General features: G+C 49.9%; 1 protein-coding gene and 2 long non-coding RNA genes across 5 annotated transcripts in view; 2 read left to right on the top strand and 1 right to left on the bottom strand.

Moving 5' to 3' along the window:
* Nucleotides 1–25,975, top strand: part of LOC123567196 (uncharacterized) — a 27,793-nt gene extending 1,818 nt beyond the window's left edge. Inside the window, exons 2-5 of one of the 2 annotated variants that reach the window (XR_012418777.1) lie at nt 44–160; nt 6,866–6,986; nt 24,882–25,043; nt 25,691–25,975. This is a non-coding gene — a long non-coding RNA (uncharacterized lncRNA). The remainder of the gene's footprint in view (nt 1–43; nt 161–6,865; nt 6,987–24,881; nt 25,044–25,690) is intronic. The other variant, XR_012418778.1, reaches the window with a different exon arrangement.
* LOC141407840 (uncharacterized) lies at nt 15,119–15,401 on the top strand. The gene is made up of 2 exons (XR_012418781.1): nt 15,119–15,259; nt 15,366–15,401. It is a non-coding gene; the product is annotated as an uncharacterized lncRNA (long non-coding RNA).
* The window catches only part of CACNG2 (calcium voltage-gated channel auxiliary subunit gamma 2), a 141,475-nt gene continuing 137,480 nt past the window's right edge, over nt 23,781–27,775 (bottom strand). For both annotated transcript variants that reach the window (XM_045363705.3, XM_005567399.5), the window contains one exon: nt 23,781–27,775. In XM_045363705.3, coding sequence (XP_045219640.1) covers nt 27,240–27,775 — 536 coding nt within the window. In that variant the 3' untranslated portion in view covers nt 23,781–27,239.

Raw genomic sequence — 27,775 nt, 5'->3', positions numbered from 1 at the left:
CTAGGCTCTGCCACTTTTTTTTTTTTTTTTTTTTTGGAGACAGGGTCTTGCTCTTTTGCCAGGCTGGAGTGCAATGGCACAATCTCAGCTCACTGCGACCTCCACCTTCTGGGTTCAAGTGATTCTCCTGCCTCAGCCTCCCAAGTAGCTGGAACTACAGGTATGTGCCACCACACCTGGCTAATTTTTGTATTTTTAGTAGAGATAGGGATTCACCATGTTGGCCAGGCTGGTCTCAAATTCCTGACGTCCAGTGATCCATCCACCTTGGCCTCCCAAAGTGCTGGGATTACAGGTGTGAGCCCACCATGCCTGGCCCACCAGCCTTCTTTCCATCTCAGCAGGGCCTCTGCACTTGACGTTCTTTCTGCATGGCACACTCTTCCTCCAGATTTCCTGGTGCCTGAATTGGTCTCATCAGCTATGCCTCTGCTCAAGAGTTAACTCCTTATGCAGGTCTTTTCTGACCATCATTTCTGAAATAGGTGATTGTATTAGTCCGTTTTCATGCTGCTAATAAAGACATACTCCAGACTGGGAAATTTACAAAAGAAAGAGGTTTAATGGACTCACATTTCCACATGTCTGGGGAGGCCTCACAATCATGGCAGAAGGCAAGGAGGAGCAAGTCACGTTTTACATGAATGGTAGCAGGCAAAGAGAGAGAGCTTGTGTAGAGGAACTCCCCCTTTTAAAACTGTCAGATCTCATAAGACTTATTCACTATCACAAGAACAGTGTGGAAAAGACCTGCCCCCATGATTCAATTACCTCCCACCGGGTCCATCCCACAGCACGCGGGAATTCAAGATGAGATTTGGGTGAGGATACAGTCAAAGCATATCACTGGCATAGAGTAGGTGCTTAAGTAGGTATTCATTGTCTGAGTTAATGAATAAAAGAATCTGGCCAGTGTTTTTTTCTAAAAGTTCATTGAAATTGCCATGGACCCTGCCATTCATGCAGGTGGGGAGAAAGAGGCTCAGAGTAGTTGAGTACTTAGCCCAGTGAGTAAATGGTGGAGCCAGGATTTGAAAGCAGTTTTGTGGACTCAGAAGCTTTTACCCGTTACAGGGGTGGTGAAGAAGGCCTTTGCGAGAGGCCAGAGAGGCCCCAGGGCAGAACCATCCAGCCAAGCCCACCCCAAATTCCTGTCCCACAGAAACTAAGAGAGATAATAAAAAGACAGTTGCAGGGTTGTGTGGCTCCTCCTCTGTCTCTTGCCTGCTCTCTCTAAGGAATTCAGAGCCTTCCCATCTTGAATACCAATAGCAGCTCCAGAATTTCCCCATGGGACCGGCTTACTGAGAGCCCTCTGGTGAAAGGGACAGCCCTGGGCTTGCCTGGGAGCTGTGTCTGTGTAACAGGTACCCTGTTTTTGGGAGGATGCAGGTTTGTTGCGGGGAGAGCATTCTCGAGACTGTGAGGGGACTGAGCCTGCTCCTGAAGCCATCTCTTTTTTAGTCTCACTCTGCAGTGACAAGATCTCAGCTCACTGTAACGTCTGTCTCCCGATTCAAGCGATTCTCCTGCCTCAGACTCCCGAGTAGCTGGGATTATAGGTGCCCGCCACCATGCCCGGCAAATCTTATTTTTATTTATTTATTTATTTGAGACGGAGTCTCGCTCTGTTGGCCAGGCTGGAGTGCAGTGGCACTATCTCAGCTCACTGCAACCTCCACCTCCCGGGTTCATGCCATTCTGCCTCAGCCTCCCCAGTAGCTGGGACCACAGGTGCCCGCCACCACACCTGGCTAATTTTTTGTATTTTTAGTAGAGACGGTGTTTCACCATGTCAGCCGGGATGGTCTCAATCTCCTGACCTTGTGATCCGCCCGCCTTGGCCTCCCAAAGTGCTGGGATTACAGGCGTGAGCCACCGCGCCTGGTCAAATTTTTGTATTTTTAGTAGAAATGAAGTTTCACAATGTTGGTCAGATGGTCTTGAACTCCTGACCTCAGGTGATCCACACGGCTTGGCCTCCAAAAGTGCTGGGATTACAGGCATGAGCCACTGCACTGAAGCCATCTCTTGGCAAAATACTGCTGAGCATTCAGACAGAACAGAATTAGGAGAAAGAAGAGGAACAAGCATCGATTTCTTGAACACTCTGTGCTAGGCACCTCATGCATTTCAATTATTCTAGGCAGTGAGTGAAGAGTTGTTGCCAGAATCTGAAGTGTGTTCTGAGAACTTGGCCAAATGTAGGGTGACCATATAATTTACCATTTAAATTGGGGCGCTTTGGGGGCAAGAAAGGGATTACTATCATAATTATGCCAGATAAAAGGTGTAAACTGGGATCGTCTCACTTAAACTGGGAGGTATGGTCACCCTAGGCAGAAGGGAAATAAAACGGTCATTAACAAATCACACCAAAATTTAGTGGCTTAAAACGACAACAGTCTTTTTATTGTATCTCTTAGTTTCTGTGGGTCAGGAATTAGGGGAGTGCTTGACTGGGTGGTTCTGACCTGGGGTCTCTCATGCAATATAGTTGGGTGTGGGTGGAGCTTCTCTTTCTCTCTCTCCATTTAGTCTCAGGGTCACTCTGCTTAGTGAGTCTGTGTGAGGAGTTCAGAGCAAGCACTCTGGCGAACAAGCTGGAAGCCACATTGCCTTCTGTGATCTAGCCTCAGAAGTTATGTGATATCACTCCCATCCCTGTAATTGTTGGTTCCAAGTGCGTCACAAGCCTGCCCAGAGTCAAGGGGGAGAGAGGACAGAGACTGAATTTTTTGCTGGGTAAGGCACGAAGATATGGAACAAGTATGTGGAGTGGGAGATATTGTCGTGGCCATCTTAGGGGTATGAACTCTGCCATGGATGCAGACTGGCCTTTTCTTTTTTTTTTTTGAGACTCGCTCTGTCACCCAGGCTGGAGTACAGTGGCCGAATCTCAGCTCACTGCAAGCTCCTTCTCCCAGGTCCACGCCATTCTCCTGCCTCAGCCTGCTGAATAGCTGGGACTACAGGCGCCCGCCACCACGCCCGGCTAGTTTTTTGTATTTTTTTTTTTTTTTCTTAGTAGAGATGGGGTTTCACCGTGTTAGCCAGGATGGTCTCGATCTCATGGCCTCGTGATCCGCCCGTCTCGGCCTCCCAAAGTGGTGGGATTACAGGCTTGAGCCACTGCGCCTGCAGACTGGCCTTTTCTAAGAGTCATCAGTTTGGTTATCTGCAGACATGACTGAAGAGCGTGGGGTACATCAATGCCAGGCAAAGTTTCTGAGGGAGTCTGGCGCAGAGGGACAGGCCTGGACTACGATCTTGGTTTATCAAGGGGAACCTGGTCAGTTACCTTGCACCCTCTTTGGAGGAAGAGTGAATGGAAGAGTGCCTCAGTAGAGGACAAATAGGAAGGGGATGGTCACAGAGCCAGGGCTGGCATTGTCCAGGGCACAGGCTCTTGGTTGCGCTGACCCAAGCATCATCCCCATTTCCTGGGCAAGACTGTCCTCCCAAAAGAGAGGGGGCTTCAAGCTGTGATAAACGCTTTTAGTTTTTGAGATGGAGTTTGTCACCCAGGCTGGAATGCAGTGGTGCAATCATGGCTCACTACAACCTCTGCCTGCTGGGTTCAAGTGATTCTTGTGACTCAGCCTCCCGAGTAGCTGGGATTACAGGTGCCTACTACTAAGCCTGGCTAATTTTTGTGTTTTTGGTAGAGATGGGGTTGTGCCATGTTGGTCAGGCTGATCTCGAATTCCTGAGCTCAAGTGATCTGCCCGCCTCGGCCTCCCAAAAATCTGGGATTACAGGCGTGAGCCACCATGCCCAGCCGATAAATGCTTCTTAATGCGGTTGTTTATTCTGACTCCCTCCCACCAAGCAGTGCTGTGACACCGTGGATCCTCACGGAACTTGTGCTGTAGGGAAGCCCGTGCTGGTTGGGCTGTAGGAAGTGCTCCATTCTGTTGGTGGGGTATTTACTGTGCTGTCCAATAATAAGTGGATCTTCTGCTATGCGTCAGCCTTGTAAGTTTGGTCAGAGGGAGAGGGAGTCTGCCCCTGCCTTGTGTGCAGATATATCCCAGATATCCTGTGGTGGATTCACCTCATTGGGACCTGTCAGTGTGGCCAGCCTTTCTTCCAGAGTGGCAACCTGCATTTCCTTGCTTATCTTTTAAGAAGCACCATAGGAATTATCATCCCATTTTACAGATGAGAACACTGAGGCTCAGAGAGGAGGAATGTCTTGCCCCAGGGGGGCCAGCTGGTCGGGATGCAATTGGAATGGAAACCCAGGTGTGGCTGAAACCAAAGCTGGCACTCTCCATGCACAATTCCCAAACCCCCAAAGCTCTGAAAAGCTAAAGCTTTTTCATAAGATTGGGGCAAGCATCTGATGGCAAACCTGATATGAATTGGATGTGAGGTTATTTATAGTCTTTATTTTGTCCCACTTAGCGTGAGTATCTATACATTTTGCTGCAGAAAAATGAAAGGGTTTATGGAATATTGCTCTGGAGCTCACTGGCATGTCACCTGATATGCAGTAGATCCACTTGAAAACCTTTCAGGAATCCAAAGAATTCCAAGTTAGAAAGCACATTGAGGCCGGATGTGGTGGCTGCAGCCCTGTAATCCCAGCACTTTGGGAGCCTGAGGCAGGCGGATCACCAGAGGTCAGGAGTTTGAGACCAGCCTGGTCAACATGGTGAAACCCCATCTCTACTAAAATACAAAAATTAGCCATGCGTGGTGGTGGGTGCCTGTAATCCCAGCTACTGGGGGAGGCTGAGGCATGAGAATTGCTTGAACCTGGGAGGCTGGGTTACATTGAGCCAAAATCGTGGCACTCTAGCCTGGGTGACAGAGTGAAACCGTGTCTCAAAATAAATAAAATAAAATAAATAAATTGATAAAGCACATTGAGCCGTGAGGATTTCAGGTAAGAAATTGTGGAGCTGGCCGGGCGCGGTGGCTCACGCCTGTAATCCCAGCACTTTGGGAGGCCGAGGCGGGCGGATCACAAGGTCAGGAGATCGAGACCACGGTGAAACCCCGTCTCTACTAAAAATACAAAAAATTAGCCGGGCGCGGTTGTGGGTGCCTGTAGTCCCAGCTACTCGGGAGGCTGAGGCAGGAGAATGGCGTGAACCCGGGAGGCGGAGCTTGCAGTGAGCCGAGATCGCGCCACTGCACTCCAGCCTGGGCGACAGAGCGAGACTCTGTCTCAAAAAAAAAAAAAAAAAAAAAAAAAAAAAAAAAAAAAAGAAATTGTGGAGCTGTGCTACCTGTACCAAACTTTTCTGTCTCAGTTAGGCAGAGATCACTACCCCCATTTGGCAGATGAGGAAGACTGAGGGCAAGGAACATGGTGTCCCAGGTAGAACGGCAGCCATTTTATCATCCTGTTGGAGGGTGTGCCAGCAGGAAAGGAAGCTTTTGAGTCACCAGCCCACCCTAGCCTCCCAAGAACCTTGTTGTCTCAGCAAAATTTCAGAACTAGAAAACCTGGAAAGATTAAAGCCCCAAAGAATGCCGCAAGTCCCCCGGAAGAAAGGGAGGCTTGCTGTACGTTCCAGTGGTCGGTATTCAAAATCATTTTTTATTTCAGCTGCGTATACACTCACCCATCACAGGACCGGTTCTCAGAATAGAGAGGTACCTGTTGAATCATCCACCCTACTTCCTGCCTCGTGTGGGCATGTCTCCAAGTGCTGAGCCATCCGCTTCGCTACCGTGGCCTGAGATATATCAGGATTTGCAGGCCTGGCGACAGGAGACAAAATAGATTCCCATTTCCTTCGGAACCATTTAGCTAGTTTAGAGAGTGTGTGACTGTTTCAATGGGATGAGCAATAACCAGGCCTCTCCTTGGCTCCTACTCTCTGCCCCATATGTTTTCTTCTGTTGGAAGCTGGGACTTGGTGTCTTAGGGCCAAAGATAAACACTGATTTTGGCTCAATCTGGCCGCACAGCTGTGGGCTAGTAGGTGCCCCTCTCTGAACCTCAGGCTTCTGCTTTCTGTAGCACAGTGTTGTTCTCAGCCCTGTTTTTTTTTTTTTTTTTGAGACAGTCTCACTCTGTCGCCCAGGCTGGAATGCAGTGGTGCGATTTCAGCTCACTGCAACCTCCGTCTCCTGGGTTCAAGCAATTCTCCCTGCCTCAGCCTCCCGAGTAGCTGGGATTACAGGTGCCTGCCACCAGGCCCAGCTGATTTTTGTATTTTTTAGTACAGACAGGGTTTCACCATGTTGGCCAGGCTGGTCTCGAACTCCCGACCTCAGGTGATCCACCCGCCTCAGCCTCCCAAAGTGCAGAGATTACAGGCATAAGCCACCGCATCAGGTGTCTCATCTCTTCATACCACATGCCTTGGTTCCCACTGCCCTGGCGGGTGCCTGGAAAGACTTGTGGTTGGGACCGAGTGACCGCAAGGTGATATTTAAGGTGGTCTCATGGAGCAGTCTGACATCACTGTAATGCAAGCAGACATCTGGGGAGTCAGATTGCCTGAATTTGAATTCCAGCGATTTAAATTTTTGCCACTGTTGTGTGACCTTGGGCAAGTTGTGTGACCATTTGAGCCATAGCTTCTTCATCTGTAAAATAGATGGAATCATAGTATGTACCACTTTGGGAGGGAGGGATAATAGAATTAGGTCAGACTATGTATGTGACATGCTTAAGGCAGTGCCAGGCATGCAAATAAGCCCTTGATACATGCCAGTGGGGTTCACCTGCTTACCAGAAACTTGGAGGTAGGGGGCTTTGGCTGGGGCAAGACCTTGCAACATTTAAAAAGCAATCACTGGTCACTTGTGAGGTTCCAGGCCCTGGGTTGGTCACTCAGCATTCAGGGCAAGACCTTGCCATGCTATCAAGTAACCTAGAGTCTATTTTTTTTTTCTTAAGATGGAGTTTCACTCTGTCGCCCAGGCTGGAGTGCAATGGCACGATCTCGGCTCACTGCAACCTCCGCCTCTGCATTCAAGTGATTCTCCTGCCTCAGCCTCCCAAGTAGCTGGGACTACAGGTGCGTGCCACCACACCCGGGTAATTTTTGTATTTTTAGTAGAGACGGGGTTTCAACATGTTGGACAGGCTGGTCTCGAATTCCTGAGCTCAAGTGATCCACCCGCCTCGACCTCCCAAAGTGCTGGGATTACAGGCATGAGCCACTGTGCCCGGCCAAATAACTCAGAGTCTAATGGGGCAAGTAGGTGTGGCTAATCCAGGGACTGCAATATCTATAAAGTCCTTAATGAAATATATTTTGAGTCTATGTTTAAAAAGCAGATTTCACCTAAAAAGCCAGTTTTCTGGCTTCTCTTAAGATCTGGCAACACCAGGCTGGCCTTACTGCAATATGAGAAGAAGCTGGAGCTGAATAGGAGCTGCCCCCTTGGCCAGGGGCTCTCTACTTTGCCTCAGTCCCCACTACTCCCTATTGCACCAGATTCGACCTTCTTCATAGTCATGCACGTTTGCCGCCTGGGCTTGTGGGAGTTTGCTGATAAGTTGCAATGCAACGCTGTGGGTGCTGTGAGAGCACGATGAGCAATAATAACTCAGCCTTGGGCAGTCAGGAAAAGCTTCCCGAGGGAGGCGAAGTCACAGCTGCTTGTCTATAAAACCTGCAGATGCTGCTGAACACCCTCATCTTTATGGCTCAAGGACATGAATAAAGGACGCAAAGTCACAGCTCACGAGGAATCTCTGGCAAAAAGCGACTGAGGCCCAGTGACTTGTGTGGGGTCACACAGCCTGCTGATGGCAGAAGTGGGGCTAGAACTAGGATTACCAACCAGAAACATTTCTGGACTACTTTCCCTAGAATCAGGGCTGTCAACCAGAAACAGTTCCGGGCCACTCTACCTCCCTTGTCTCTGGATTCCTCGGGAGTTAGGAGGATACGTACTCCGGCATCTTAGACTTGAGTCCTGCCTCTGCCACTTACTTGGAGTATGACCTCAGTTAAATCACTTCCTTTCCTTAAACCTCAGTTTCCTCATCTGTAAGGTAGGGCTAAGGATTCTGACCTCAGAGGAGTGTTCTGAGGGCCAACCATTGAGAAAGTGGACAGGGGGCAATCTCAGACATCTCATTAGCTCAAGAGGACTCTAGATACGTGAGGGTCATTATGATTGTTGACAAATAGCCACTTCTCCCAACAAATTTTGGCATCATCTGTTTAACAGTGACCTTGAAAGGGAACCATCCCCCACTTTGCCCTTGCCAGTCCCTTAAAGGAGCACGCATGGCCTTTGGTCAGGCTTGGACCCTGGAAGGGAGAGCTTTGGGATTCTCTGACTTTGGGTGTGAGCAGGGCCCTGGATGCAGAGCCCAAGGGTTCCCCTCTCGTAGGAGGCTCCAGGGTCACAGCAGGTACTGGGGTAGAGATGGGAAGGAAGCAGAATTTCCTGGGCAAAAGAGGAGAAATGTCAATAATTCTTTTGTTTTCTTCAAGGCACCTACCTGCCTATTAGGGGCTCCCCTTAAATCCCATGTCTGTGGCTGGAACTATTGAGACTCTTCCACTTTGGGGAAGTCCCACTGTCCTGAGTTCAAATCCTGACTTTTCTCCATATTAGTTGAGTGTGACTTTGGACAAGATTTCAAATTCCTCTAAACTCCAATGTCCTCATCTACAAAATGGGCCCCTTAGAGTACTTATTTGGTAAGGTTTAGTGGGAATTAAGTGAGATTATGTGTGAAAGCATTTAGCACAGTACAGAGCTCAGTCAATGCCCGTTATTACTGTGATTGGAAATTAGAATGATTACCACCTATCGTGTTTGTATAACACTTGACCATTTCTAAACTTATGCTTCTCTTACGCCATTTGATCTATGCAATGACTCTTTGAGGTGGCCAGTGCAGGGATCATGACCTCATTGCATAGATGAGACAACTGGTGCTCAGAGAAGGCAACAGTCTACTCAAGGTCACACAGCTTGAGCATGGCAGAATGGCAGAGCCAAGTTCAAGTCTTGTTTTTTTTTTTTTTTGAGACGGAGTCTGGCTCTATTGCCCAGGCTAGAGTGCAGTGGAACGATCTTGGCTCACTGCAACCTCTGCCTCCCGGGTTCAAGCGATTTCCTGCTAATTGTCGTGTTTTTAGTAGAGACGGGGTTTCACCATGTTGGCCAGGCTGGTCTTGAACTCCTCACCTCAAGTGATCCACCCGCCTCAGCCTCTCAAAGTGCTAGGATTACAGGCATGAGCCACCGCACCTGGTCTCGAGTCTTCTGAGATGAAGAATGAACAGCACCTTCCACAGGACCGGCCCAGACCAGACCAGGCTTTGACCATGTCGTTGGTTGTTCACCCGGGGTGCTTCATATCTCCCAAAAACTCCTTGATAGAGAAATAATCCAGAATGCTGTTTCAAACCCTTGTTGCCTCTGTTTGTACTCTGAGCCTGTACCACCTCTAGGGACGAAGAAACTTCTCCTTGCCCCGTGGTGTCAAACGGACTTTTCCTTGAATTTGTCCTAAACGAATCTCAGCAGCCTGCATTGGGTCGGTCAAAGCACTCGGCCAGAAGGTCTGTGTGCTCTGCACTGTGGCCACAGGATGGCGCTGTTCCACAACTCATGACAAATCAGGCCCGGTCCCCGGACTGCGTTTCAATGCATCAAGATCATTTAAACACCTACTATGTGCAAGTCGCTGTGCCTGCTGCCGGGAGGGCTTCAGTTATTCAATACTGTTATGTTAAGCTATATTAATAATAGCCGTAATAACATCGGTACAGGTCTTCATAGTTTATTGAGCAATTTACGTGCATTATCTGGTTCTATCTGCAAGCAGTCCTGATGCGTTAGATTAGGTGGGTCTTTCCGTCCCACTTGAGGAGGAAACTGAGGCACAGAGGATGATAGAACTTATGTAAAGGCACGGAGGAGAGAGGCACATGATAGACATTTGATGAATTGTAGGTGGTGGATGGAATGAGGCAGACCCAGGCATCTGTCTCCTCCAGGCTGTTATTCATCCGTGAGGGCAGGGATTGTATCTTATTTGTCTTTCTGTCCCCGCTCCTAGCGCGGCTTCTGATTGAGGGCTTCCGCAGACCTCTGTGGCAGGCAGAGGAGAGGCAGGGGGATGCCCTGCAGGCTGCAATGCCGAACAGCTCCCGGAAAGCTCTCTGAGGGTGTGCAGGCTGAGAGAGGCGGCGTCTGGGCTGGAGATTGCAAAGAGAGGAGGTCACTACCTTCACTGTGTAGCATTTGCAGGCCATGAATGGCTCACCATAATTCAGTCCCTGAAGGCGCCAAGTAGCTGAGTGGTCAGGAATGATTCATGCATTCCACAAACGTTTTCTGAGTTCCTGTTACACGCTAAGCATTAGGAATACAGATATGCAAATACAGCCTCTGTCCCCCCGGAGCTTCCAGAGCAGTGGGGGAGATAGAGGGCAAAGAGCTAGCAATGTGGTTTGGTTTGAATTGCCCAGAGGTCTGTACTGAGTGCCACGGGGTAACCAAGTCTAGGAGGCGCAGGGTGAGGGCTACAAGAGGAGGAGACCTTTTGCAGCATTTGAAGGATGAAATGAGTTTGCAGATTACCAAAGAAAGGCACATGAGGACTGGGGGAAGGAAAGCGTCAGGGGCAGTGGGGTGTGTACGGGCAGGAGCTGTCAAAGGACGTCCGTCCGTCATGCGTTTGAGGATGGGTAACAGATGCAGTAGGAAAGACAGTGGGACCAGCAGGGAGGGCCTTGAAAGCTGTATCCTGAGGACTGTGAATTGCATCTTGTATTTGTCAGGGAATCACCATGGTGGGAGCTGTGCTAGGAGCTCACAGTTCCACGGGGAAGGTGGGCAAAGAGAGGCCCATCACTCATGTTTACTGAGCCCTGACTATTTTGTGGTGCTAAGCACTTCTTGGGGCTGGGTTTATTGTCTGTCTTACAAGGCAGGTACTGTGATCATCCCATTTTATAGATGAGTAAACTGAGACTAGGGATGCTGACATAAGTTTTTCCCAAGCTCATAAAACTGGTACTAGTGGAGTCAGGACTGGCCTTTTTTTTTCTTTGAGATGGATTCTCACTCTGTTGCCCAGGTTGGAGTGCAGTGGCATGATCTTGGCTCACTGCAACCTCTGCCTCCCAGGTTCAAGTGATTCTCCTGTCTCAGGCTCCTGAGTAGCTGGGATTACAGGCACACGCCACCATGTCTGGCTAATTTAAAAATATTGTTTAATAGAGACAGGGTTTCACCATGTTGGTCAGGTTAGTCTTGAACTCCTGACCTCGTGATCCACCCGCCTTGGCCTCCCTCCCTCCCCAGAGGCGACCACTCTTACAATCTCTTGTGTTTTTTATTTTCTAGAGACTTTACCTGTTTGTTTTGTAAGAGGTGTTTTATATAGACATAAGCACAAAAGGCAAGACAAGTACCTGTTAACCACAGACGTGGGCTTTGGGACGAGCCAGTGTGGGTTTAGATCTTGACTTTTTTTGAGAACTTGACAAGTGTCACCATTAAATGATGGTTTGGGCAAAGAGTTGGCAGGCTTGGAGGGTGGGATGAGGATGGCAAGGGGTAGGGATGTGGACATCAAGAGGTCTGTGTGCACAAGTGTGACGGTGTGGGCCTGGACTGGGGGTGAGGTGATCAGATAGGGACAGGAAATGCGGACCGCAGGGGCCTGGTGATAGACCAAGCAGGGATGAGGCAGGGGAGAGTGGCTGCTGTGGGGCTGTCATAGCCGGTGGGCATTTGGCAGGGTGGAAGGCACAGTAAGAGGAAGAGAGGCAGCCTGCGGGCTTGGCTTAGGACAGTACCTCTCTAAGGCTCATGCTGACTCTGGAGCAGTTCCAGCCCACGGTGCCATGCACACGAGCCAGGAAGCTAGGTGGGTGGGCCCGGAAGGAGGCCATGGGCTCAGGAGCCCGGGACATCTGGCCCCGGTGTCTGGTGGGGATTCTGGACAAGCCAATCCCTCTCCAGGCATCTGTGCAGGTCAGTACCACACGGAAGCCCCTCGTCCCTGTTGGTCTTCACTACGGAGCGAGAGGCAGGGAAAGGCTTCGGAGATGCCGGGCTGGGATGGGCTGGGGGCTTGGAATTCCTGCCCAGAGGTTTTCAGGGTGGCATCTGAGCAAGTGTCCACAATGTGCAGCGCTCTCCCAGGCAGGATGGGCACCCGTACATGTTTGCATATGTGTACTTTACATGTTATACGTAATGCAACGTAATACATGTTATTTTGCTTGGTTCTTACTTCCCCTTTTAGAAGCCAGTTGATATATGATGAGTTGGTGCCTCCCATTCTTTCTGATGCACAAACGGCTCGTTGAGGATCCTAAGTCTGTGCCCCAGTTCCCGTAGTCCGTTCACTTCCTGGCTTCCTGGAAGAACAAGATGCCCCCATCTCCTCTTGTTCTTTCCCTGCCCCACTCCCAGAATCAGCTGTTTTTCCAAGGACCCCGAGTTTTCTTCCCTGAGAAATGCTATTTGGGTGGGGGAGAGGGTGGGAAGCAACAAGCTGTGGGGGAAGCGCCCCAATCTGGCCAATCCCTTTGCTCTTGTGACCTTGAGCAAGTCCCTTGGGGCATTAGGGGACCAGTTGCGTCCTTTCTAGACTCATCTGAGGCCAAGAAGATGTGGGAAGCACTCATCCTGTGTGCCCGGGAGCTGGAATGGCACAGCCCCAGCTCTGCCCCTGTGTGGCTGTGTGATTCTGGGTTCCTTAACCTCTCTGAGCCTCAGTCCTCATCTGTGAGATAGGAATAATACAAGACTCACTCCCTTTTTTTTTTTTTTTTTAGAGACAGGGTCTTACTCTGTTGCCCAGGCTGAAGTGCAATGGCATGATCATAGCTCATTGCACCCTTGAACTCCTGGGTTCAAACGATCCTCCCGACTCAGCCTCTCAAAGTGCTGGGATTACAGGCATGAGCCACTGCATCTGGCACGTGGACATTTTTGACATATCTCAACTAGGGAAGGTACTCAATAAATGCTAATTCCCTTCTTCCTCCCCTTCATCATTTGACTTCAGTACCCTAGGAAATGAGGACTGGGATATTGGATGGTTTGGGAGAGGAGGAAAGAGGTGTCCAAGGAAAAGGAAGAAATTGGAAAATAGAAGACCATGGAGAAATAAAAGAGGAGGGGTTAATTCAGAATAGGGAAGACGGGCCGGGCGCGGTGGCTCACGCCTGTAATCCCAGCACTTTGGGAAGCTGAGGTGGGCGGACCACGAGGTCAGGAGTTCGAGACCAGCCTGGCCAATATGGTGAAAAATACAAAAATTAGCTGGGCATGGTGGCACTCACCTGTAGTCCCAGCTACTCAGAAGGCGGAGGCAGAAGAATCGCTTGAACCTGGGAGGCAGAGGTTGCCTCCTCTGAGATCGTGCCACTGCACTCCAGCCTGGGCGACAGAGTGAGACTCCATCTCAAAACAAAACAAAACAAAACAAAAAGAGTAGAGAAGACGATTTTAATCATCAATAAAGGAAGGCTCTGGCTGCTTGGGGGAGGTTGAGAGCCTCTTGCCATTAGAGGTATGCAAGTAGAGGCGAGGGATTGTGAGCCATACACATGTGTTTGTGAGGACTCTCATTGGCCAGGAGGTAGATTCCTTCACTCAGCAAACTTTGGGAGAGGGCTATCCTTGCCTGGTCCTGTAATGGGGCAGGGGAAGCCAAGGTGAATAGGACACCATCCCTGGCCCCAGAGAGTGCCCAGCCCAGAAAATAAGCTGGTCACTGAGATCCTTGTACTCTGCAGTTCTGTGCTTTGAAGCATCCAAGCCTTGGAGGGAGTTGGCTGGGGATTTTCAGTGTACGCCTTTTGGTATTGATCCACTGGAGTTGGAGCTGGCTGGGGAACGGCAGGAGGAGGACGCCGCAGTGTTATTAGTGCGGAGGACACGCTGTAATCTGTCAGTGTCACCCTGGTTGCAGCTGGCCAGGAACCATCCTGCTGTTAACGCCTCCCTTCCCAGCAGCCACGGAGCACACAACTTGTACAGCACCCCCGAGTGCTTCCACCTCTCCCTGTAGGAGGGAGAGTGTGGGCATTTATTCTTTTCTGCATCTCCCTGGCATGAGTCCTCTTCTCCAGTCACACTAATTTATTCAGTGTTTCCCAACACACCTACCTCTGTACCTTCAGTTACCAGAATTCCCTACCAGCGATGGTCACTCCTGTCCGTTCAGCCATCCACGTGTCCATCCATCCAATCATCCATCCATCCACCCACCCATCCATTCAATCATGCATTCATTCATCCATCATCCATCCATCCACCCATTCATCCATTCAATCATCCATCCATCCATCCATCCATCCACCCACCCACCCACCTTCCATCCATTCAACTTTGCAATCCACTTCAGTTCAATTCGATTCAATTCACCTTCATTCAACTCATGAGGTTACTGGGCTTCACCACATGCCACACATATGTGATAAATGAGGCATACCTCTGCCTTCAAGGAGCCCATGGGAAGAATCCTCCCTGTTCTCCATGGCCAGCTTTCCATCTCACCTCTGTTAATCCTTTGCCAGTCCCTTCAGCAGAAGCAATGGACTCTGAAGGGCTGTCCCGTGAGGAGAGGTCAGTTCTGGCTTTCATGAATTTCAGAGGACAGAGCTCAGACAAGGAGAGAGGCAAAGGGTGGGGAGGAGGTGAGAGTGAGATGAGCTAGTGGGACGGCGATTTTGGCTCTGTGGAGGGAACTGCTTCCATTTAGCTGTGAGTACTCAAGCAGTGTATTGGGGGATGAAGGGAAAGAGAAGGGGGCAAGGAAACCACTATTGGAGAAGTGGGTTAGTGTGGCGGTGAGGAGGTGAGCTCTGCAGCCAATGGACTGCCTGAGCTCATTGTCTCAGCTCCATCATATTCCTGCTGTGTGAACCTGGGCACATATCTTAACATCTCTGAGCCTCCATGTCCTTATTTGTAAAATGAGGATAATAAGACCTATCTCACAATGTTGCCTTTAGCATTAACACATGAGGTGCTTAAATTAATGCGTGGCACAAAGGGAGAGCTTAGTAGATTCCAGCTGTGGTTATGACTGCTCCTATTACGTACCAGCTACTATGCCAGGAGCTTTCATTCCAGTGTGTCCTCTGGGCTAACCCTGTGCGGGGATTATTGAACCCATTTTGCAGATGAGGAAATGAAGACCCAGGGAAGCTATCTCTTGAGCGCGTCATGCAGCTGGCGAAGGGTGGAGCAGTGCTTCAAATGCAGACCTCTCCAACTCCACTGTCCCTGCTCTCCTGCGTGCCCTTTCCTGCCTGTTCTCAAGGGGCGAGTGCTTTGAGATGCAAAGATTGTAAGACTTCCATCCCAGCTTCTGCTTAGGGCACCCTTTTCGCCTTCTCCAGTTGTAGCCCTGAATTGTTAATTACTGGTTTATGTGTGTTTTCTCTGTTCCCCAGAGACCATGAGATCAAGAAAAAAGATTTTCTTCTCCACGGCAATTGAAGTGTTGACTTTGACAATGAAAGTTACAGAATGTATGACGTTTCCCTTTTGGCCTTGCTTGCCAAGAAGCTTGTGCTTTTTGTCAAACTGTTTCCTTCCCCTTTCCATGGTTTTGGTCTTCTACCTTTGACAGCCTTTTATTCATGTGTCTTTTACTGTAAGCTCTTCTACTCATAGAATAAGCTGAATATTTAAATAGAGATTGAATTGAATGGGAAAGGGTGGGTTACAAATTATAAGTAAATAATTCATTTTATATTTAATTCATTTATTTACTTTTGAGACAGAATCTCACTCTGTCACCCAGGCTGGAGTGCAATGTTGCGATCTCACTGTAACCTCCGCCTCCTGAGTTTAAGCGATTCTCCCGCCTCAGATTCCCAAATAGCTGGGATTACAGGTGGCCATGCCTGGCTAATTTTTGTATTTTTAGTAGAGATGGGGTTTCACCATGTTGGCCAGGCTGGTCTCGAACTCCTGACCTCAGATGATCTGTCTGCCTTGGCCTCCCAAGTACTGGGATTACAGGTGTGAGCCACCATGCCCAGCCTACAAGTAAATAATTCAAATAAAATCACGAACTTCAGGAAGGAAAAATGCCTTTCTTATATCAGTCACAGTGTTTAGCCCTGAGCCCTGGCTCTGGCTGGGTGAAGTTTGCATGGAAAGCCCAGTGATGATTTTCCCTGTTGTGTCTGGATCAGTGACTCTCCTTGCACTTAGAATATAACCCGAAGGCCTCCCCTTTGGATTAGGGCAGCGGTCCCCAACCTTTTTGGCACCAGGGACCGGTTTCATGGAAGACAATTTTTCCACGTACTGGGTGGGAAACTGTTTCTCCTCAGATCATCAGGCATTAGTTAGAGTGTCATAAGGAACATGCAACCTAGATCTCTCATGCACAGTTCACAGTAGGGCTCACGCTCTTGTGACAATCTAATGCTGCCGCTGATGTGACAGGAGGTGGAGCTCAGGCGGTAATGCTCCATCACCTGCTGCTCACCTCCTGCTGTGTGGCCCTGGTCCATGGCCCAGGGACTGGGGAGGCTGGGATTAGAGGACTGATCCCTGCCCACTTCTTCCACCTTATCCTGTGTAACTTGACTCCTTGCTCACCCAGGATAACTACTTAAGTCATCTTTGAGATGTTCTCACAAGCCAGGTGTTTTCCTACCTCAGAAAAAGAGGCTTTGTGGCTGGGCATGGTGGCTCACACCTGTAATCCCAGCACTTTGGGAGGCCAAGGTGGGCGGACCACCTGAGGTCAGGGGTTCAAGACCAGCCTGATCAACATGGAGCAACCCGGTCTTTACTAAAAATACAAAATTAGCTGGGAGTCGTGGCACATGCCTGTAATACTAGCTACTCGGGGAGGCTGAGGCAGAAGAATCGCTTGAACCTGGGAGGCGGAGGTTGTGGTGAGCTGAGATTGTGTCATTGCACTCCAGCTTGGGCAACAAGAGCAAAAACTCTGTCTCAAAAAAAAAAAGATTTTGCGTGTGCTGTTCCCTCTGCCTGGAACCCTCTGCTCTCTCCCATCCCCTGCTTCTGTCTGGCTCATCCTTCCTGTCCTTCAAATTTCTGCTGAAAAGTCAGCATCTTACGGAGGCCTCCCCTGACTGCTCTGTCTAAAGGGGTTGTGGTAGCTGGTCTATAAAGACAGCTCCCAGTGCTTCCTGGCCTCTCCTGTGTATGCTGCTGATCCCATTGAGAAATAGACTCTATTTCTCCTTCTCTTGGAACTGGGCTGGACCCTGGGCCTGCCTTTGGCCAGTGGAATGTGGCAGAGGTAATTTACTGATGTTTCTGAGGCGAAGCCTTCAGATGACTGGCAGATTCTCCTTCCTGCCACCTGGAACCCAGCTGGTATGCTGTGGGAGGCACATATCACATAGAGAGACACAGTGGGAGAAATGGGGTGTTCAGCTCAACAACCCAGTTGAACCCCCAGCCAACAGTCAGCATGGACTCCAGCCATGTGCATGAGCCAACTTGGCTGCTCCAGCCCAGTTGAGCCCCTGAATGACTGCAGGTCCAGCTAACATCATACAGAACAGAAGAACCACCCAACTGAGCCCGTAGAACTGTGGGAGACAATAAAATGATATTGTTGTTTTAAGCCACTAAATTTCCAATAATCTAAAGAGAGGTTAATCCCTGATACATTTCTCTCTTTCTCTCTCTCTCTCTTTTTTTTTTTTTTTTTTTTAAGAGAGACAGGTTCTCACTATGTTGCCCAGGCTGGAGTGCAGTAACTATTCTCAGGTGCAGTTATAGCGCACTGCAGCCTCGAACTCCTAGTCTCAAGCGTTCCTCCTGTCTCAGCCTCCTGGGTAACTGATATTCTAAAAATCATTGCCCCAATGCACTTACTTCATAGCATTCACAATAATCCGTAATTATATAATTATTTGATTCTTAACTTGCTAATTTTCCCTTTTTTCTTTTTCTTTTCTTTTTTTTTTTTTTGAGACAGAGTCTCGCTCTGTTGCCCAGGCTGGAGTGCAGTGGCGCGGTCTCAGCTCACTGCAACCTCCACCTCCCAGGTTCAAGCGATTCTCCTGCCTCAGCCTCCCAAGTAGCTGGGATTACAGGCATGCACCATCATGCTTGGCTAATTTTTTGTATTTTTAGTAGAGACAGGGTTTCACCACGTTGGCCAGGCTGGTCTCAAACTCCTGACCTCATGATCCGTCTGCCTCAGCCTCCCAAAGCACTGGGATTACAGGCATGAGCCACCGCGTCTGGCCAATTTCCCCTTTTTTCCTGTAGCACATGAGTTACAGAAGGCTGGGACCATGTTTGTCTTGATTGCGGCTATCCCCAGCACTGAGCACAGTGAATAGCATGTCGCAGGAGCTGAATGAGTGAATGAATGAATGAATGAATGAATGAATGAATACAAGGCATCACAGTGGTCTTGAAGTATTCCCAAGAGCCAGTGTAACTCTCTGTGGCTGGAGCCCAGGCTGAGATAGCACCAGAAGGGAGATGGGTACGGCCTAAGTCTCAGCTCTCTAGGGCTTTCATGACTCAGAACTGTACAACATTCCCTGACACCACCTCTATAACCCGGACCTCCACACCCCTGCCAGGAAGAATCACCCTTTTCCTTCGCTTTACCCTTCTGTATCCTGCACAGCTCTCCATTAGGGGACCCGGGAGGTCTCTGCACATGCTCGTGTGTACAAATGATGGAGGCAGGACAGAATAATGGATATGAATGAGGGCTCTGGGTGCAGAGACCCCCACCTTTGAACCCCAGTCCACCACATTCTAAAGATATCTTGGTACCATGGCTACAGATATTGAGTGTTCACTCATATAGGAAGTGCTGTGTAGGTGTGAGCTTACATTACTGTTGCCATGTGCCAGACACTACTCTAACGTCTTGAATTCATTTACTTCATACAACCTTATAAGGTGGTTACTATTATCATTCCCCTTTTACAGATGAGGCAACTGATGTGTGGATAGCTTGCCCAGAGTTGTGGGTCTGAACCCTGCCAATGTGGCTACAGAGCCCACCTTCTTCTTTTTTTTTGAGACAGGGTCTCTCTCTGTCGCCCAGGTTGGAGTGCAGTGATGCAATCATGGCCCACTGCAGCCTTGAACTCCTGGGCTCAAATGACTCTTGCACCTCATCCTCTCTAGTAGCTGGGACTACAGGCATTCACCACCATGCCCAGCTAATTTTTGTATTTTTTGTAGAGACAGGGTTTCACCATGTTGCCCAGCCTGGTCTCAAACTCCTGCGCTGGAGCGATCCACCCAGCTTAGCCTCCCAAAGTTCTGAGACTAGAGACATGAGCCACCATGCCTGATCCAGAGCCCACCTTCTTAACCCTCATACTGCCTCTCTCGTTCTCAGGGTAGAACCCTTGTTCTACCTCTCTGAGCCTCAGTTTTCATACCTGTAAATGGGATAATAATGCCTGTTTAATAGGGCTATGATACCATGATCTGGCAGTGCCTGACACATTGTAGAATCTCAATAAATCCTAATTTGCTGTGGCAAGATAGATAAACAGACTTCCTGTGAGGGCTTTGAAGGCCTTACTGTGAGGGTGCTAGGGAGCCATTGAAAGTTTTTGAGTAAGACAGTGACATAACAAAGCTGTGGCTTAGCTCCAGTCCTACCTTTTCCTGCCTCTGTCCCCCCACCAACTAGCTCTATGCTGCCTGAGGTTGGTATCTGAGTTTCACATCCCTGTCTTACCTCCCCGTGAGGTTCTGAGATTTGAGCTGTTTCAGGGTCGTGACAGGTCATCCCAGGCCTGGAGTCAATGGGGTGGGAGGGATATTCTTGGTCTCGGGGGTCTCATCTCAAAGGGCTGCCTCAGAGATCCCATCTAGGGCCCCATTTCTGTCTCTACCTCCAGCCCTACTGACTGACAGAGGTGCCTGGGTTTCGCATGACTGACTTCGTATTCCCCTTGGAATCCCTTCTGCAGCAGGGTGGATGAGGTGAGACAGGCTGGTAACTCGGTGGAAGAGGGAGGAGGGAGAAAAAACAAGGGAGCCAGAGCAGAAGAGAGTGGGAGACAGGGGAACAGAGAGAGAGAGAGTGTTGGAGAGAGGGAGAGCCAGAGTGCGGGAAAGATGGGCTCACTGCTTCAGGGTGGGGCGCACCTCGTGACAAAAATGGGCCACCTGACCTTGTGCTGTGTTCCCTTGTTCTGAAAGATATGGTGAGGCCATCTGACCTCGTGCTGTGTTCCCTTGTTCTGATGGATGTTGTGAGTCTGTGTGAGTGCACACACATGCACATGTGGTTTGTGTGTCCACATAGACGTGAGCGTCTGTGGCATAGCGTGCACCCCGTCTGCTGGCCTATGCATGGAAGTGCACAGACGGGTCTCCAAGGACCTAGGGACTAAGCGTGTGGAGAACCATGTGGAGTGGCCTACGTACGTCCTCAGCCCCAGTGTCACCTCTTCCATGTGCCTTGCCCCCCATTCGTTCACCCTCCTCTCCCTGTGGTGGCATTATCACCTTTCTTGGTCAGTCTCTGTTTACCTGTCCCTGTCTCTGCCTCTATTGAGAGCTTCCTGCAGGGGAGTCCACATCCTTGTCATCCCTGTACTCTTGGGAGCAAGATCAAGGCTTGGTGGGGCAGGTGATCAATAAATGCTGATGACTGATTGAGTATATTTGTGTGAATGGATCTACTTCCAGAAGTGTGTGTGGGTGTATGTATGTGCATGCACATGTGCACACATGGGAACATGTATGTGGCCATACACACATGCACATGCACTGTGGGGTGTGGATGTGTCTCTAAGATGTCCATGAATGAGCCTCTGGGCACACACCATGCCCACAGAAGGATGTGATGCAGTGATATGCTGGCAAATGTTTAACAACTGACTCTTCATTGAAAAAAAAAAAAAAAAAAGCCCTGGGGCCAGGCAAGGTGACTCACCCTGTAATCCCAGCACTTTGGGAGTCCAAGGCAGGTGGATCATGAGGTCAAGAGATCGAGACCATCCTGGCCAACACGGTGAAACCCAGTCTCTACTAAAAATACAAAAATTAGCTGAGCGTGGTGGCGCACACCTGTGGTCCCAGCTACTAGGGAGGCTGAGGCAGGAGAATCACTTGAACCTGGGAGGCGGAGGTTGCAGTGAGCCAAGATCGCACCACAGCACTCCAGCTTGGCAACAGAGTGAGACTCCATCTCAAAAAAAAAAAAAAAAAGAAAGAAAGAAAAGGAAAAGTAAGCCTTGATTAGCAGCATTTGCCCATTGCTGCCGTGTAAATATTCCCACCATGGCCGGCTTCAAGCTGCTGATGTGGCGTCACGGAATATGGAGTTAGCTGGGAAGGGATACACATAACTGGCTCACATGAGCCCATAGGAGTTAGGAGTTGGCTTCAGTACACGGAAGGATTCATGTCTGTGGCTGCCCAGCCTGTGGTGGGCAGGGGAGGCAGGGCAAAGTTCCTCTGGTGATGGTAATGCTTCTTTCCAGAGCTGTGCCCTGGGGGACCAGGCAGTTGGTGGCTGCCAGCCAGCTTTCGCCGAGCGGCCTTAGAAGTCAGTCTAAACCAATACTCCTTGTTAGGCAGGTCTAGATACTCACCAAGACAGAAGTGCCTTCCCTCACTCCCTGCAGATGCTTTGAAGTTTTTGGATTTGGTGAGGTCAGCATGACTGCAAAGAGGAATTGCTAAGCCTGAAGCATGAATGGAAGAGGGAAAAGGAGGAATGCTTCAAACCTCCATCTGAGGCAGGTGACCAGGGATGCTGGAAGGTCTGGAGGCTTGGGCCTAGTGCCTGCTTGAAGCCGATTCACTGTGCAAGCCTGGACACATCGCTTGCCCTTGCTGGCCTCCAACTGTGACTTTCTTCCATGAAGGGAGAGGTCTTCTGAGCTCCATAGCCTGTCACTGACTCTCTGGGAGTCGGTCCTTAAACTGGGCTCTGAGTGTTAAAATCTACATTCAAAAGCCAGAGAGAGGCTGTGTTGGCCTTAGACAAGAGCAAGAGGGGATCCTGCCCTGGCCCTTCTCAGACCAAGCCCTTTCCCACGTGGGGAGGAATTCACAGGCCAAGGCGATGTGCTCACCCCAGGCCCTACCCTCTTCTAGACACTTGTCTGATGCTTGCTAGTTTAGAATTTCTGCTCCAAGAGTCCTGCCAAGCTGGCTTCCAGGGCTAGCTGCCATCTGTCCTCCTGAGGATCTATGTCCTCCTGCCTTAAGCAGTGGTTTTGGGGAAGCTGGGTGTGCAGGCTGGGATGGGTGCCCACTTTGTGGGAGATGCCCTGAACGTGCTGAGTGGAGCTGGAAGTGGGAAAGGAAGAGGGGTGGGTCATGGGCAGGGAGCTGTGGTCTAGGCTTCCGGGGTGGACTTGCCCCATGCTGCTACTTTAAGGAGCAGAAGGCAGAGGAGGTTGAGAATTCTAAATTCAAACCTAACACTTTAGGTTGTCGCAAGGACATATTTGCCAGGACAGAGGATAGACCATATTTTAAATTTTTATTTTGTTATTTTTTTGAGATAGAGTCTTGCTCTGTCACCCAGGCTGGAGTGCGGTGGTGCCATCTCAGCTCACTGTAACCTCCGCCTCCTGGGTTCAAGCAATTCTTTGCCTTAGTCTCCTGAGTAGTTTGGATTACAGGCCCCCACCACCATGCTTGGCTAGTTTTTGTATTTTTAGTAGAGGTGGGGTTTCACTATCTTGGCCAGGCTGGTCTTGAACTCCTGACCTTGTGATCTACCCTCCTCGGCCTCCCAAAATGCTGGGATTACAGGCATAAGCCACCGCACCCGGCTGATAAACCATGTTTTTAAGGTGGTTAGTTTGATGTGCAGCTGTGAAATCTTCAGACTTAAGTTATGGAGAGTGAGCCTCCCTTTCTACTCTTGCCCTGGACCCCACAAGTGTTAGGGGTGAGGCTAGAGAGAGAGATAATTGAGATTGGTGGGGGCTTGGCGGTGTGGCCCCAGCAGACTGAGGCTGAGTTGAACAGGGAGTTTTGAACATTGGCCCCTTCTGGAGTAGACTTTTCCGGGCCGCGTGGTACAGGGCTTACCTTCTCTTAGGTCTGTGCAGCGTGCAGGTGTCATCTGCTTGCCATCTCCTTTCTCTTGAGCCCCAGGAGAGCTGTACAGTGAATATGCTTCCCCCCGCACCGCCCGCATCTTAGATAGCGCTGTTATCTTAGACAGCTGTTTCGGGGCATGACAGGTCATCCTTCCAATGGGGCCTTTCTCTGATGTCAAAGGTCACATCCTCCTGTTAGCATCCCATCTTGTCTTTCTCATCTCTTCAAGTTAAGAGAGTCCCAAGGGCCCTCCCTATTCTTCTGCCACTCCATGGCTCCCCTTCTCCCTGAGGAGCACCCCTCTGCAAGGAGCCCCCCTGAGTAAACTGGCAGGGTCATGTCCATTCCAAACTGCACACTTTCATGGGGGAAAATGGAAATGCTGGAGTGTGATTGGGATGTTGAGTAGGGCTGGTTTATTCTAAAAGAGAAAACTCAAGGACGTCATGCTCTCTGTCTTCAAATATCTGAGGGGCTGTCATGCTGAAAAGGGAAGGGATTTATTCAGTGTTGTTGGAGTGTGAAGGAAGAGGTGGATTAAAATTCAGTGTGCAGAGAAGACTTTTGCCAAAGAGTGCTGCTCAGCGCTGGCTGGTGCTATCTTTGGAGGGGGTGAGCCCTCTGTCACTGGAGGCGTGCAAGTATCCCTAAAGGATATTTAATAGGGAACTCATGATCTAGAGGCTGGGGGGACGCCCTACTGCCCAGCCTCTAAAGCTCCCATCCCCAAGAATCTACAGCTTTAGGATTGTTTTAAATAGGATGCCAGGAGTTGGGGAAGGAATTAAAGAAATTCACTGAAGTGAGGACCAAAAGCTATAAAAAAAAATCTTTATTTCATGTACCAGGATTTTTTTTTTCAGTTTTCTGCTTTTTAAAATTTTTTTTCTGTTAACAGTCTGAAAAAAAAAAAAAAAAAAAGACCCACCAAGAAAATAAATGGAGGTTAGTTTCTTGAACTGGTCTGAGCTGGACATGAGCAATCATCCACACCCTGGGAAGCAACACCCTTGCAGTTCCGGTCCTGGCTCCTTCCCTCCGGACCCCCTAGCCCCCTTCTCAGCCACGACGATGTCACCCACACCCCAGTGGCTTTCTTCAGGCAGACCCAGAACCCAGGCCTCGCACCATGGAAGGAAGCACTGATTGCCCTCCCAAACGCTCTGTCGGAATTCAGAGAATCGGAGCTAGTTTTTCACTTCAGACAGTACCCACTTGGGTGCTGTTTCCTTGGGGCCTCTCCATTCTCCCTTGGCTCTTGTCCTTGATCCCTTTAGGTCTGGAATCTGGCGGGGTGGCGGGCAAGATTGGGGTGGGAGAGGGGTAGAGTTGAGTTTCTGCCCAGACTGAGGACAACTTGGTGGTGGTTACCACACGTTGAATTGTCTCCCATCGTTCTGCCCCAGGGCCCATGACCTCCCCCTGCACTTCTGGGCTGGGCGGGCCGATGTTCTGCCCTGTGCTGACCTGGGAAACTAACTTTCCTTTCCCAGGCAAAAGACAGGAAAGGCAGGTGAGATGTGCAAGCTCGAAACGCCTTGCGAGCCATTCTCTAGAACTCCCCAGAGAGCTCAACCTCAGGAAATGCCAGTGTTAAGAAAGATGCAAACCGAGGGAGACTCACAGGCAGAGGCAGGGGGCCTCACCTTGACCTTCAGTCACCTGGGAGTGACTTGCAGCCTGTTCTGAAATTTCCAGTTCAGGAAAGTTGTTGGATTTCTGACAGTCTGAACTGGCCCTTGTCACTCTGGGGAAGAAAGGGGAGAAACAAAGGATGCCCCTGGCCTTTAGTCTGTGGTGCAAGTTTAACTTTTGGGGTTGGTCCTTACACTGGGACGGAACTGCTAACATTTTCCTCTCCATCCCTTCAGCCTTAAGCCCTCCCAGCAAACCTCAGAGGATGCTCTTTTTCACAGATCCCCAAAGATACTGGGAAAGCTCTGGTGGCAGATCTCTTCTTCCAAGGAAGCCTCCTTAACTCTCCATGATCGCAGCAAGGGGACACAAAGTGAAGAAGGCCTTTGGGGACCCCTGTGTCTTTCCCTTCTTTGCCTGAACAGCGTTACGTTTGCTCACATGTATGTATTTTTGCTTTGACATTGGATGTGGGGCAGGGGTTTGGGGAGCACAGTGAGGAGGTATATGGTGTGTGTGTGTGTGTGTGTGTCTGAGAGGCTGACTGATGATGAGCCTGGGGGCCTGGTGGCAGCTGTCCTGGTCATCCCTGGCATATCCTTGGGGCAGGTGGCAGATCTGAAGTCACAGATACATAGAGCAAGAATGGGCCTTTAGTGCTTATCTGGGTCAATCCACATGCTTACATGGGGGGAAAATTAAGGGCCAGAGAGGCCATGCAGCAAGGAATTCCGGAATCCAGTCCTGGATTCTAGATGGGTGCCCTTCCCATGCATGCGAGTGGTGTGTGCGTGTGTGTGTGTATGCATGCATGTGTGTGTTCATGTGTGTGCTGTGTTGGAAGGGTCTGAATGAACACAAAGGCCAGTGTGGAGTTGTTGTGGTCCATGGCTGTGGAGGGCATGAGTCAATTTCCTTTGAGCCACGCCCCTGGCTATGTATGGGATGGAAGGGTTGAGACTGAGTGTGTCCCTGTGAGTGACTGCGGTGCTGGGCTAAGTGGACTGTGTATGTGTGTGTGAACGTGCATGCATGCGTGCGCGTGGGGCATGTGGTCTCTTTGTTGGATTCTGTCTTCCCCCATTCACAGCACCTTCCTGGTCTGAGGAAGCCACCTTTCCATCACAGAGACCTCCTGCAGCTCACTAGGACCTTCCCCTACTCCCTCCAACCTTCAAGCCCAGCTCTCACCTCTCACGACGGTTTTGCTTTGTTTTTGTAAATGGATTTGTATATTCGTTTTCTGTTTTTTTTTTTCTTTACAAGTTCCCTGCTAAATTTTAAGTCCCCCACCCCACCCCATTTTTTGTTTTCACAGTTTAAAGCTGGAAAAGAATTAAAAGAAAAATACTATCTGATTTTCTTGCAAGTAAATCCACTTATTTTATATTTACATTTATTTATAGTCTGTGGTTTTTTTATTAAAAAAAAATCACCACTTGTTTTTCCTTTTTCTTTTGTAAAAAGAAACCTTTTTGCAGTGTCATTGTTGAACCCGCTGGGCCCCAAGAGGGCATCAGTGAGTCCAAGGACCCCCAAAGGGTCAATGAACCCCCTTCCCAGGGAACTGGGGGCCTTATGAGTCTGGGGGTCCACCATCACCCCAGGGTCATCAGGTGGCCCTGAGGTGAGGGGTGAGGAGGGAGAGCTGTTTCATGTCCCCCGGGGTTGGGTGTCTCCTGACCCCAAGGACAGGAGCTTGGGGACATGACCCCAAGAGGCTCACCCTGAGGACTCCGGGGTTTCCGGCATCTTGGTAAGCCACCGGCGGCCTCCCCTCTCCTTCCCTTTCCTCAAGGCCTAGGAAGTCATCACAGTGGGTTAAGGACCATTAAGGACTGGGAACCTGGGGCCAGGCAAGCCCCAAGTGTACCCCGCTCCAGGCACCCTAACGGAGAGGAGGGACAAGGGCTCGGTCACCTGGAGGCCTACAATTGCCCCATCAATGCTGGGTGGGGGCGGCTCAAGCCCTGAGCCTTCCCTGCGTTCCTGGGGCACCCACCCAGGGGCTCCAAGGACCTGGCAGTGACTGCAGGCTCACCTGGCCCCGGGGCCCCTGAGTCTCGCCCCCTACTCTCCCAGGGAGGCAGGGCCCACTGGGGGTTAAAGGGAACAGAAAAGTAACTCTCCCGGCGTTAAAAAAAATAATAACATAAACCCTGAAAAATACAAAGGACATCCCCTTTCCTTTCTGTTCATATATTTTTTTTTTGCTTTAATGTTATCTTGGTTCCCTTTTATTTTTTCATTTAAATTGATTTTTATTAAATGTTAAAATAATGGTACATGGGAAATCATGCATTTTCTTTTAGATTTATTTTCTATTTTTAATTTTTTATCCCTCTCGCTTTTTTTTAGAGTTTGTTTTTCTTCCTTCGTTTATGTTTTCCCACATTTCCTGTTGTTTTGCTTCTTTGTTCCTCTTATATTTTGTTCTTTTTTTTAAAATTTACTTGTTATGTTTTTCTCTTTTTTTGTGGTGTGTGTGTGTGTGGTTTTTTTTTTTTTTTTTTTTTTTCTTTCGCTTTTGGGAGGTCTCCCCGCGGATGGTCTGGGTGCCCCCGCCCCGCCCCGCCCCGCCCCCGGGGACCGCGCCCTCCTCCCGGCTCGGCCCCGGTGCTGGCGAGGCCCCGCGGTTTTCATACGGGGGTGGTCCGGCGGTTGGCTGTGTTGGAGTGGAGAGAGTCCTTGTTCTCCTTCTGGATACAGTTGTGAACCTGGAGGAAGCTGTTATCCCTGTCGGAGTTGTAGGTGGCGGTGGGCGTGGTGGCGGCCTTCAGGGGATCCCTGCTGAGCGTGTACATGGAGATCTCCGTGGACGGCAGGGTGTTGAAGCCCTTGATACCCACGGGGGAGGCGTCCCTGGAGTGTGAGGGCTCCGTGGAGCGCGAGCTTGAGCGGCTGCGGCGCTGGTAGCGGTAGCGGTAGCTGGGGATGCGGGTGATGGCAGAGGCCTGGAGGTAGTCCGTGGCGCGGGCCGTGGCCCGCAGCTGTTTGTGCCGGTCGATAAACATGTGCACCGCCAGCACCCCGACCATCTCGGCGATGATGAAGGACAGGGCCCCGAAGTAGAAGGACCAGCCGTATGAGTAACTATTCTTTTTGGAGTCGCTCTTGGAGGGGTCTCCGGCATTGGCAGATATGTACACTATGATGCCAATGATGTTACTGAGAC

This window comes from Macaca fascicularis, chromosome 10 (assembly GCF_037993035.2).
Source record: "Macaca fascicularis isolate 582-1 chromosome 10, T2T-MFA8v1.1".
In the NCBI taxonomy this organism is placed as follows: domain Eukaryota; kingdom Metazoa; phylum Chordata; class Mammalia; order Primates; family Cercopithecidae; genus Macaca; species Macaca fascicularis.
The sequence above is the reverse complement of the archived record's forward strand: the minus strand, read 5'-3'. Positions and strand labels throughout refer to the sequence as shown.